The 12544-nt window shown below is 33.4% G+C and overlaps 1 protein-coding gene across 5 annotated transcripts in view; it reads right to left on the bottom strand.

The window, feature by feature from the left end:
* LOC135838371 (putative uncharacterized protein DDB_G0289263) overlaps positions 1 to 12544 on the bottom strand; it is a 360678-nt gene that overhangs the window by 109688 nt on the left and 238446 nt on the right. For all 5 annotated transcript variants that reach the window (XM_065353973.1, XM_065353971.1, XM_065353970.1 and 2 more), the window contains one exon: positions 3682 to 3741. In XM_065353973.1, coding sequence (XP_065210045.1) covers positions 3682 to 3741 — 60 coding nt within the window. The remainder of the gene's footprint in view (positions 1 to 3681; positions 3742 to 12544) is intronic.

Raw genomic sequence — 12544 nt, 5'->3', positions numbered from 1 at the left:
AAGGGGTAGTGGTCAATAATATATACCTGATGTGGATGAGAATAAACCATGTTAAAGCCTTTGTATGGCGAGCTTTAAAGGATGTTAGGTGTTTGTTTTTTTTTCTCTCTTGGTAGGAAAAAAATTATAATAATTATTCGATGCGGTCGACGCGAAATACCGATAGAGGGGAAGTGATCGAGGTCATGTAATGAGATAATAAGATGGGATGTTGAGGGTCGGATGAAGGGGGGGAGGGTTCAAATATTTGAATGAACAGAGCCTAATTCTGAAGAAAATGTGATGTCGAATAAAAATGTGAAAATTTTAATCAATTTCAAATGTTGTGTGAGACCCTTATAAAATAGGAATTCGAAATTGAAATTTTCCCAAAAGGAGGTATTATTTATGTAGCCTAATAATATCGTTAAAACTTAAACTTAAACTTTTAAAAGAATTGACATTTTCTTAACAACATTCTTCGGCATCGTGAGACCTTCATTTCAAGTAGAGAGTCACTCAGACAAAATTTTAGCCCCGAAAGTACCTCTGAAGGAGAGTTATATAGGTCCTCAAAGAGGGAGAATTATCAGAAAAATCGTGTTTTCTTTTTTACTTTTTTCGGTGTAGCCTTTACCGAGTTTTTTTTGGGAAAATTGTCCAGAATGCAGTATTTGAGATTCTGAGTTTCACTTTTTTTTGTAGATTATTTTGAAATTTTTTTAGGCGATGCCAAAACATCCAAAGATGGGTATAAATCATTTCTGAAACTGAGGAAATATTTTGGAATACAGTGGTGCCATTTTTTGGTAATTATTGCCAATTTATTCAAATCCAGAAAAATTCTCAAAAAATTATCGAAATTAAATTCTCTGAAATTGGTACCTAATAATTACCATCCAATTTGCACCACTGCGTTTTGAAATATTTTTCCAGTTCCAGAAAAAATATCTTACCATATTTTGGCATGATTTATGCAAAATATTTTAGAAGAAAAAAATTTCAAAATACGAATTTACCCAAAAATGAGCGATTTGAAAATTTTCAATTGTTCAGTAAAACCCTATAAGAGAGAGCTTGGATTTTGATGGCAATGGCTTTGAGATCATTTTCTCCAAAACAGGTTGTGTAGAAGCCAAAGTGAAAAAACCATAATTTCTTTCAAAAAATCCACCACTTTGAAAATCCATATCTCCTTTCCAGAAGCTTCTCCAGGGTTAAAAATTTTTCTGAATGATTTTCATCTTCAAAAGAGACTTCTCTACTGAATTTGGACTTTTTTTTTGCGATCCACTTTAGGACCTAATGGTCAACCTAAACTTGAACATTGCTGATGTTTTCACATTTTTTGCTCTATTTTTGCCGTTTATGAAAATTAAACGAAAAATTTTTTAGACCACTTTTCTGTCAGAAAAGACAACTTCATATTGAAAAATTTGAATATTTTCTCTTCTGGAAAGATTTTTTTTCAACGTTTTGAGAATTTCAGCGATTTAAAAGCTTTTCGTGTCTTTACTGTGGCTAGTTGAAATTTTCACACTAGGAGAACGTTTTGAATTTACGTTCTTAGATTTGACAAAACCTGGCTAGATCGAAAAAGCATATTCTTAAACCCTATACTCAGAATTTTAGGGGTTGAAAATAATTTTTTTTGAATTTCAAAATTTTTTTAAAATTAAAAAAAGCTGTTTTCGAGGAAATTTTTTAACATTGTATTTTTTGAAAGTAAAACAATTAATAAAAATGTGAAGAACAACTTTATTTTAACCTCTCACTCCTCCATTTTATAAATATACCAGTTTCAGACCAGTTTGAAGCTTCGAGTGAGTTAAAAATTTTTAAAATAAATTTCAAATTGCATCAAAAGCTTCAAAATGTCTTGTCTGAAATTGGTGGTTTTTGTGATAGGATGAAGGGAGGGGGTTGACAATAAGTAAATATTCACACTGTAGTTCGTTTTATTTGAAAAAGTTATAAAAAAGCCAAAAAGGTGAAAAAATATAAATAAAGATAAGTAGCTTTTTAAAACTTTTCAATTTTCAAAAATTGCTCAAAGTTCGAAAATCGACTATTTTTTGAAAACATGCCTCGGTCTACCTGTTACCATTTCCCCCGTAAAAATAAACAATTGATCAAAAAGGGAGAAGAGAAGTTTTTCGAAATTAAAAAATGGAGGCATATTGATGGAAGAGTTTAATCTGTCACATTTTCAAGCTTAATTTTTTTTAAAACTAAACATTAAGTACTCATTTTCAGTGTTGATAATAAAGCAACCTTTGAGGTGTGTGGTTCTGATTTTTATAAGAGTTTGATTTTCAGAAAAAAAAATATTTCAATACCTACCTCAAATAAAAAACCAGAATTTTAGTTTCTGAAATCAATTTTGATATATTTTTGAAAATTAATTTATTTTTTACAAAAACATTCTTATTTTTGCTTTAATTACCAAAAAAATGGATTCAAATTCAAATATTTCTCATCTGATTGCAAGAAAGTTGCTTAATTAAGCCATAACTCAGTCTGGAGGCTCCCATGAAATTTCCCTTTATCACCATCATCTTAGAAAATTTTTCAGTGACGTAAAAACTGATGGGAAATTTTCAGCTACTTTCGTGACATCCAATCCAAAAGTCCATGATTTAACAAATTCCATCAGAATTTCTATATGTGTGGATTTTTTAGGGAGGTGGGAGGGGGAGGGAAATTTTAAATTTCGAAAAAAAGGCTCTGAGATGGTTAGGTAAATGCGGACTCATTGTAGTGGAAATGATCAAAGTCCAATTGGAAATAAAGAGAATTAATCTTGGATGATCACTTCCCAGCTATAATGATTTGGCAAATCTGAATTATTTTTCAATATTCAGAGAGTTCTCAAATTCTGACTAATAAATCATGTTCAAGAAATAACACTTGTGAATTTTATTCGATGATGAATTGAAATAGCGAGATTTCAGATTAGTTGACTTGAATATAGGTGAAAGTCTCATTTTTCGTTCCACAAACCCGAAAACGTCTACGAATTTATCCCGCATTCCTCAAACACATTTTTGGTAAGTTACCTCTTCTCGAACCAATTTTATAACAAAAATTACAAACGATTTAATTTATTTTATGCAAATTTCACGTCATCATCTCGCCAACGACGTAGAAAAAAAACTCATCCAATTAACGCATATTTAGATCCACTGCTGCGCCTTTCCAATCGTTCGCGTAATTAATTTTCATTAATTTTTTCATTTAATTAAAACGCAGCTAGTACAGTAAACCGACTCGAAGATGATTTTAATTAGAAAATTAGACGGTAATTAAAAACTTGCGTAAATATCGCGTCGAGGAGTATAAACAGAGAGATACTATAGACACAGTTTAGCAGCATCGCAAAAGAAAAACGACAGACGCGAAGGATGAATTCGAGGAAAAAATAAAATAACTATGCACGTAGTAGATACATAGGCCTACATAAAATTGTAGAGTAAATTGTCACGACGACGACGACGACACGAGCTGAAAATGCGGGAAATGCGAGAACTGCATCGTACTATACAGTCTACTCATGTACTATAGATGAATGAACGCGAACACACTACATTGTATTTCGTAGTATGAAAAACCCTTGCATACTAAATCAAGCAATAAGCGACATCTGCGGAGCTGGCTGTAAATTACGCTGTAAAACAAGCTTTAAAAGAATTCATAACTTACTCGCTGTAAAGTATTCCAGCACTCTTCCAGAGTGCGCTCCGAGAATATACCGGAACGATTCTGATTTCCGAGCAGCGTGAGAAAAAATAATTTACATCGTAATTAACTTATGTTATACAAGGTGTAAGAAAAAGAGCAGGTAAGCGGTTGAAATAAATTAATTCTATTCGTAATACAGAATAGATATACCTATAATTGCAGCTGGTGTCGGGTATAAATAAAATATGTAAAAAAAATTGGTTGGGATGATTGAGCGGTGTGAGGATGAAATCGATTTCATCCCAGCCTCCCCCCACCCCTCAACTTACATCGCATCGGGAAAAATTCTTGAATTTTTTAAAAACATGGAAACAAGACGTTCGATTTCACTTTTTGGAATTTCGGCATCGAGCAGAGAAAAATTCAAAAGCTTTCAAATCCCATATGTTCAATCCGGCCAATACTCTCGAGTTTTTTCAATTTTTTTTTTGGTAAGGTAATATCTCTGAAATAGATATTTTCACTAACAAAAAACATTAGCATCCATTTTTCATCCGTCTCGGTTACATAATACGAGCTTCATATAGGTAGTGCAAAAATATTTAAAATCATTTTCAAAATGTGACCAGATAGAAAGAGAGAAGGACGAAAAATAATTTCCCTAATTTTCCTGTGCTAGACAGAAGATTGCAGTTGGAAAAGAGATTTTTGTTAGTCTCAGTCGAGGCCAATACCTGCATCTGGGTAGTTGCATGATTCAGAAGAGACAAGAGGAAATTAAAGTTTAATTTGGGATTCTACATACATTTGATTAAAAATCCATGAAATTGTTCGAGGCACATCTTCGTGACTACATTTTGGTCAATTTTTTCGTAATGTTTCCTCTCAGAAAGAATACCATATCTTTTACGAATTATAAACTCGAATGAAGTGTTACTTTGAAACTTATTTCTCGTCTTGACAACTCAAACATTCTGAAGGAGAAATACGAATACGATCCTCCCGCTACCCCCTCCCCTCGCCGTTGATTGAATTCACTACTCAAAATACAAGAAATGGGGTTTTCTAGATCATAAGTTATCATTTTTCAAAAACTAGTCTTACTTATTTCATGATAAAAATGTTAATTTGTTATGAAAAATTGAGAAAAATAGGCAAAATATCATCAAAGCAATGAAGCTGACCATGATGAGTATATGAGACATGAGTGATTAGTGTACCTATACAAACATAGAAAAGGCGAAAGTCATTCTCCAGTTACACAAATTTCCATACAAGGTAATTCATTTTTAAGGTTCCAAGTTGAGATTTCTAATTTTTTCTCGGAATATTCCAAAAATGAAGCCGTTTACAGTCAAACTAAATTCCGCAGTCATTTATAAATATATTACGATTTTCTTTTGTAATTAGTAAGTACTTTTAGTTTTTCTAAAAATTGATATTTTTAGTGATGGGAGAATCAATCGCAGAAGGTAAACACACGTTTAAGAGAGAGAAAAAAGAAGATCAAATCCCATTCCTAAAGAAAAATATGATACCTAGGTACGTAATTTCATTTTCCACTATAAAATCGTCTCACTCCGAAAAAAAAACGTGTATTGTGTATCTTGAAAAATGAGCGGTCCGAAACATTTTTCACCGAAATGAATTACTTTGAGTAAATTTTTCAAATATAACACAAAATATTTCAATGATGACGAAACCGTCGAAAAAAAAATGGATTTGATATACCGCTTTGCTGATGAAAAATTTCCCGATCCACAGATTTACAAGTTTTTTTTTTTTTTTTTTTTTTCACAAGACCCTCACAAAGGCCGAAGAATTCCTAGACCAGACTAAGCTAAACCGAAAAAGCATGCAAGAATACCCCATCAGTCAAAATTACACTAAAGCGAAACTTCATTTTTGGAGTTCTGAAGAACTTGAAAGATCAATTTGAAGGTGGTCAAAAAAAGTGAAAAAAAAAAAATCGGAATTTAATCTACAAACTAAGATAGAAATCTGAAATTGAATTTTCTCTATTTTTACCCTTCCTCCTTCCTTTGATTTCGAGTGGTTTTAAAATGTTCTGAGGGCTCTAGCAAATTTTTGGAAATTAAAATTTCCACAAAAGTTGACCAAGTCAATGTTAGAGGGTTGTTTTACTCAACACCCTATTTTTCAATATGATAGATACATACAAACAATTGCACTAAAGATCATATTTGAAACATTTTTGAGACATTTTTATTTTCAGAACTGGCTAAAAACTCCTTTTCAATCGGCAAAAATTTTAGCTTTGTAGCTTCATCAGATGATATTTTGATTTTTTTCGCTTCTTGTTCATAGCTCTTTGGTGATTAAAAATCTCCCAAATTTGCAAAAATTAATTTTATTACGTGCTCTCTCTAGTTGGGATTCTTCACTGGTTAATGTTTCAAATAAAATCGATTTCCTGTCATTTTTTTCGATTTTTTCATCCTACAAAAGGATTTCCAACACCGTGAGAGCAAGGTATGTATCAGAAAACGAGTACATTAAAGTAAGGTAGGTATTATTTATATTTACTTTATTTTAATTTATGAGTCATTTGCAGCGACTAAGGCTAGAGGCACATGGATAAAAAAAAATAAAAATATCAGAGTTAGAGAGTGGACTTAATAGGTACAGTATAACCATCGGATGAGCATGGGCCCCAAATTTAGTGTGGCCACCCCATCCCCCTTTGGCCATCACTCATCAAAAATCCTTGGAATGGTATTTGAACAAATTCTGAGGTTTTTGAGTTTTTTTCACCGGCCAAAGTTGGAAAATTCGTCAAGATGCATTTTTTAAACACGTGCATTGGAAAAATTATAAAATTATTAGTAAGTAAGTATTTTTTAATTTTTTTTTTTTTTTTAAATTTATAGCGATTTTTCGAATTTTTTGGAATTTCTTGATACCTTGGAAATTGCATAACTGCGTATGAATCTTGCAAAATAACACCTGAATTTTTGTTTTAAATTTCTCCTTAAGAAATTGACTTACAGGAAAAATACTTCTTCCACTTTTCAACGCTAAATTTAGGAAAAATGTTTAAAAATCAAATTCGAGTTGAAAATGAGAAGAATCAAAATTCACCAAATTCACTCAGAAAACTGAAATTTGGCATGCATCTACTGTAGTTTTGACATTCAAGTCGAGTGAATCTAGCTTTACAACCAGTTTGAACAGTTCTGCAGCTTCAATGACAGGTTTTTAAAAGTTGAAATTCCCACAAAATTTTACCTATAATGATGTTGGAAGCTAAAATCAACTTTACACCCTCATTTTAAACTTGCATGCTGAGTCGATTGAGGGCGGTTTCAAGCCATTCGAGAGCTTCCAGTTTGATTTCAAAAATTTCCAATTTTTAAAAAGTGCCATGAAAATTGATCGAATTACCTTTAGCACAGTTCCAGAATGGCTTGAAACTACCTCTAATCGACTCAGCGAGTTGAAATAAAGTTACAAAGTAAATTTTAGCTTTTTAATTGCGTAATTTGGGTAAAATTTTATGGAAATTTCAAGTTTTAAAAATGTAATATGGAGGTTCCACAACAGCTCAAAATGGTAAGAAACGGATTTCTAATCGATTCAAAGTGGGGAGGGGGTCGAGAATAGAGTACCTACGAGTACATGTCAAATTTCAGACTCCTAGCTTAATTTAGCGAAACTTCAATTACCCATTTATCGTTTCTGGTACAAACACCAGAAATAGAAAAAATGTACTTTAGCTTCTAAAATGTTTGCTGATGATGTCTTTTTTCATTTTTTTTTCGATTTATATTTTGTTATGATTGAAGTTGAAAATCAAGAATGTTAGGTATTTTAGGTACATACGTTTTTTGGCAATTTCGAAGGTAAAAAAATTGAATTTTATTGAATTTTTTTGAGTACGTAATTCTCCACACTGATTTTAAATAGGGCTCATTTCCAGAAAAAAGATTTTCTTGACTGAAATCTAATGAATTTGTATTCAAAAGGATCCCCCCCTCTTAAGATAAGCAAAATGCCCTCAACCTCGGATTTTGATAAAACTCACAGGGTATGTTTAGTACCCCACAACATGATTTTGGGCCCATAGATCATCCCCCATCCCCCCACCCCACCCCCTCGACCAGGAGGGCCAGAAAACGCGTTCTTCAGGGGAAAAATTCTGCATCAGCGCGTGTTTAAGATGAATTTTTTCTGTGAACGAATATAGTTAGAGGATACGAGTACATGGGGGTACCTCCCTGAGTTTTTTCAGAATTTTTCATCGAATTGGGGGGGGGGAGAGAAGGGGAAACAAAAGAAAATTTTAAATCAACGACATGTTTTTTGGCCCTCCTGGTCGAGGGGGTGGGGTGGGGGATGGGGGATGATCTATGGGCCCAAAATCATGTTGTGGGGTACTAAACATACTTACCCTGTGAGTTTTATCAAAATCCGAGGTTGAGGGCATTTTGCCTATCTTAAGAGGGGGGGGGTCCTTTTGAATACAAATTCATCAGATTTCAGCCCCATCCCACCTCCCCTGCTCACAATATCAAAAAAATTCATTTCCCGGTAAACAAATCATATGTTCACGTTTTTGAGTAGGTAGGTAATTTTTCATACTGATTTTAGGACTCATTTCCAGAAAAAATATATTCTTGACTGAAATCCGATGAATTTTTATTCAAAATTTCAAACTGATTTAGTATCTCATTGCTTTTTTGTAAACTTACTTTAAAAAATGAATACTTTTTCCAGATCACTATTCATTAATCTAAACAAACACTTAAGAAATGATTCAGCTTCAGAACTCACAAACCCCACAAACACACAAAACTATAATTTTCTTGAAAAAAAAATCCTTCATATATTCGAACAACATTAATCCATAGATAATAAATCACTCATCAAAAACCTAAAAGACTCGATCCAGTCCAGCTACACATCAAGATATGGAAATCACACCACACTTCGGCGCTTATATTTCACCTCCACCAACTCCAACAACACCTCGCACACTTGATAATTTATAACTTGTTTACTCACGTTATTGGTTCGACCTTCGACCCAGATTACCATTTGAATCATACGCTAAAGGCGGCGGCGAAAAGTACGCCAGAGAGCAGTGAAACGAGCAGCACGAGGAAGACAAGAATAAGGACAACAAAATCATAGGTAAGGTACACAGGTAGGGCTAATAGGCGACTAGCCTATAGGTACACAATGCTGACAAAGATACAGAACGAAGAGACGATGAGGTGACGTTGGGCGAGAGGTATAAGACATTAGTCATCTGCATTGTTTACTTTATCAAAAGGGTGCCAGAGAGGTATTACTCGTAGTAAGTACGACGATGACGACGACGTACGATAATAACTTCACCTAGTTACCCCTTTTTTCGAATATGTATATACGTATAATATATATAAGGTAGCAAAAATATAAGGCACTGGTGTGTGTGCTGGTAAGAAATGACGACATTATTGCCGTCATAAGAACACGTAGAAGGGACACAGCGGGGATTCTGTGGCGTATATTACTCTCAACAACGAGCACGAAAAAAAAAATATGTTAGAAGAACGACAGCTTTAAAAAGTACCGCTCGTAAAAAACTTGCGACGAGATGTTAAAAAGTTACACGTACATTTTATGGGCGTGCAAAAAAAAACACACACAAAAAAAAACACGGAGGCTAAAAAAGCTCGAGTCAAATTACACAAAGAAACCCTAATGAGCAGATTTGATTTACCCCTTATAGTATAACCTCATCGTATAAACTTGACGAGAGGTTAAACTATACCAGATTTAGGTGAAAAAAAAAAAAAAAAATGAGCCACACTAAAACAGTCTTGATACTCGACCACCGCCATCATCATCATCATCATCATCGCCCGGCACTCACTGGTGCAAAAAAACACATCAATCTAGGTAAACGTAATTTCATAATAACTCGATGACGGTCGCACTCCGCCTCCTCTGCCTTCGCCTATATACAGCTAAGTGTAGACATGACACTACAAATTGTCCACTTTTCCGCCAAAACTCTCTTGCAGCACAAACACAAACACACAGAAATACGAAAGCATCCCTTTTTAATAATTTTCTCCCCTACCTAACTTAATAACCGGCTTTTAATTTTTCCACTCAAAGTGGTTTAATGGCATTTTTAACTAAGGTTTTTTTGCCACTTTTTTCGGCGCCTTTCCTACATCTCTTGAATGATGGGAGGGGGGGGTTTCCTCCAGTGCTTATGGAGCTCGATCTTGTCCATCGTCGTCCGAAATAACCTACTAGACTCTTCTCTTGATACAACGACTCCGCAGTGAATTTTTATACGAAAGTTTTTTACGGGTTTATTTTTTATTAGCGTGATATACTTACCTAGCTGGAGTATATTTTACGAGATTGTTACAAGCTCATTTTGTCTTGATTTGCTACCGTTTTTTTTTTACTCGGGATTTTCATCACAGCTTATTTTCCTGAAGTTGGTTTTAATTAGACGTTTATTATATTTGATCATAGGAGGATTTTTGAGAAAATTTGTGCATTTAGTTTCATCTTCTCTAATTTCTTACATTGTATGTTTGTGTATTCTGGATTGAGAAAATGAGTCCCACAGGTGAGCTTTTGTATTCATTTCTTAGTTTTGACTGTGGAAATGGTGATTATTGAATTCTTATGACTTCTTCATGGAAAGTACATGCGAAATCCGGCTTAAAAGACTCCGCAACAAGATAATAAGTGAAATGTCATTACTTCTTTTAATTTTTCGTCAAATATTGGTAAGCTTATTTTCTCCAATTGGGTATGGAATCAGCAAAACCGATTGAGAGTAGAAATGTTGAGTTTTGGCTCATAAGTCAACTCTTCTGCTTTCTTTCAATTTGAAATAATTTTTCTGCTAATTTCAACTCCTGAGTGAGTAAATTAAAAAGGAGAACCAATGGATTGAAAATTTCAAAAAGCAAGAAATTTAAGTGCAAGATGAACTGTGTATTCTTTTAATTTTTTGTAGGATATTGGTAAGCTTCTTTTTTTCAATCAGGTACAGAATTTGAAAAAAAAAACGGTCGAGCTTAAAAATCTTGATTTTTGGCTCAAAATTTAACTTTTCTGCCTTCTTTCAACTCCTGGGTAAGTGAATTAAAAAGGAGAACCAATGGATTGAAAATTTCAAAAAGCATGAAATTTCAGTGCAAGACAAACTGCGTATTCTTTTGATTTTTCGTAGAATATTGGTAAGCTTCTTTTTTTCAACCAGGTACAGAATAAAAAAAAAACTGTTGAGCTTAGAAATCTTGATTTTTGGCTCAAAATTTAACTTTTCTGCATCCTTTCAACTCCAGGGTAAGTGACTTGAAAAGGAGAACCAATGGATTGAAAATTTAAAAAAATTAGAAATTTTAGCATAAAATGATATGTAAGAGAAATTACGTACCTATTTTAATTTTTCATTAAATATTGGTAAGCTTCTTTTTTCCAATCAGGTACTGATTCAGAAAAACTGGTTGAGAGTATAGAAACCTTGATTTTTGGCTCAAAAGTCAACTCTTCTGCCTTCTTTCAACTTGAAATAATTTTTCTCCTAATTTCAACACCTTCGTAGGTGAATTAAGTAAGGAGGAGAACCAATGGATTGAAATTTTCAAAAAACAAGAAATTTCAGTGCAAGATGAATTGCATATTCTTTTAAATTTACATAGAATATTGGCAAACTTCTTTTTGCTAATGAAGTATAGAATCAGAAGACCCAGTCGGAAGAACTGGTCGAGAGTAGAAACCTCGATTTTTGGCTCAAAATTCAACTCTTTTGCCTTCTTTCAACTTGAATTCATATTTTTCCTACATAATTTCAACTCGTGGGTAAGTGAATTAAGGAGGAGAACCAATGGATTGAAAATGTCAAAAAATAAGAAGTTTCAGTACAGACCAATTAACGTATTCTTTTAATTTTTCGTAGGACATTGGTAAGCTTCCTTTTTCCAATCAGGTACAGAATCAAAAAAACCAGTCGAGAATAGAAACTTTGATTTTTTGCTCAAAACTCAACTCTTCTGCCTTCTTTAAACTGGAAATCATTTTTTTCCTGATTTCAATTCCTTGATAAGTAGTGAATTAGGGGGTGAAGCCAATGAATTAAAAATGTCCAAAAATAAGAAATTCAGTAAACGAGAAAATCAGTTATATTAAAAGAATTTTGAAAACCTTTGTCCAGTCCGTGAGCCTCTCCCACTGGACCGATTCCGCTCATTTTTGTTTTAAAATGTTCCTTATGACGTGTAGATATGTCATGAAACATTTAGAATTCAAAATTTTTCAGTTTGAGCTTAAAAAATTGAAAATGCATAATTTTGAACAATTGTAACTTTGAGCTTTCATTTGGCGGCCGAATATTTCTCTTTTGCTAAGCATTTTCCTTATCATGAACATCAAATAAACAAAACGTCAAACAACCTATACCTACTTTGCAGCCGACTATTTCTCCTTCTAACTACTCATTTTGTTTGAAAATTTATGATTTTTGAAGGAAGTGAGGAAAAAATTAAACAAAGGAAAAAAGGGACATGGCAAAGATGGCCGCGCCCTGGCTCCCTTATCAATTTGGAGGTAAGAAACCAAAAGCAAAAGTTTGATTGGCTGAATGAAGCTGATGTCATGTGAACGCTTAAAAAATATCATTGGCGACAAGTTACCTCCAAATTGATAACAATAAAGTGGTAGGCTCGCAGCAGTCGCAGCCATATTTTGCCATGTCTCTATTGAGAAAGTGAGTAAACCAGAAAAATTTAGAAGAAAAAAGAAAGAATCGGAGAAAATTAATATGCGCATTTGAAAACGAAAATAAAATGTAAGGTTAAAGTCACGAAACAAAGAACGAAAAGTAATGGAAAAATGAATCCATAAG

This window comes from Planococcus citri, chromosome 3, assembly GCF_950023065.1.
Source record: "Planococcus citri chromosome 3, ihPlaCitr1.1, whole genome shotgun sequence".
Taxonomy (NCBI): Eukaryota; Metazoa; Arthropoda; class Insecta; order Hemiptera; family Pseudococcidae; genus Planococcus; species Planococcus citri.
Note: the sequence above shows the minus strand (reverse complement) of the source record. Positions and strands in the feature narration are given on the sequence as shown.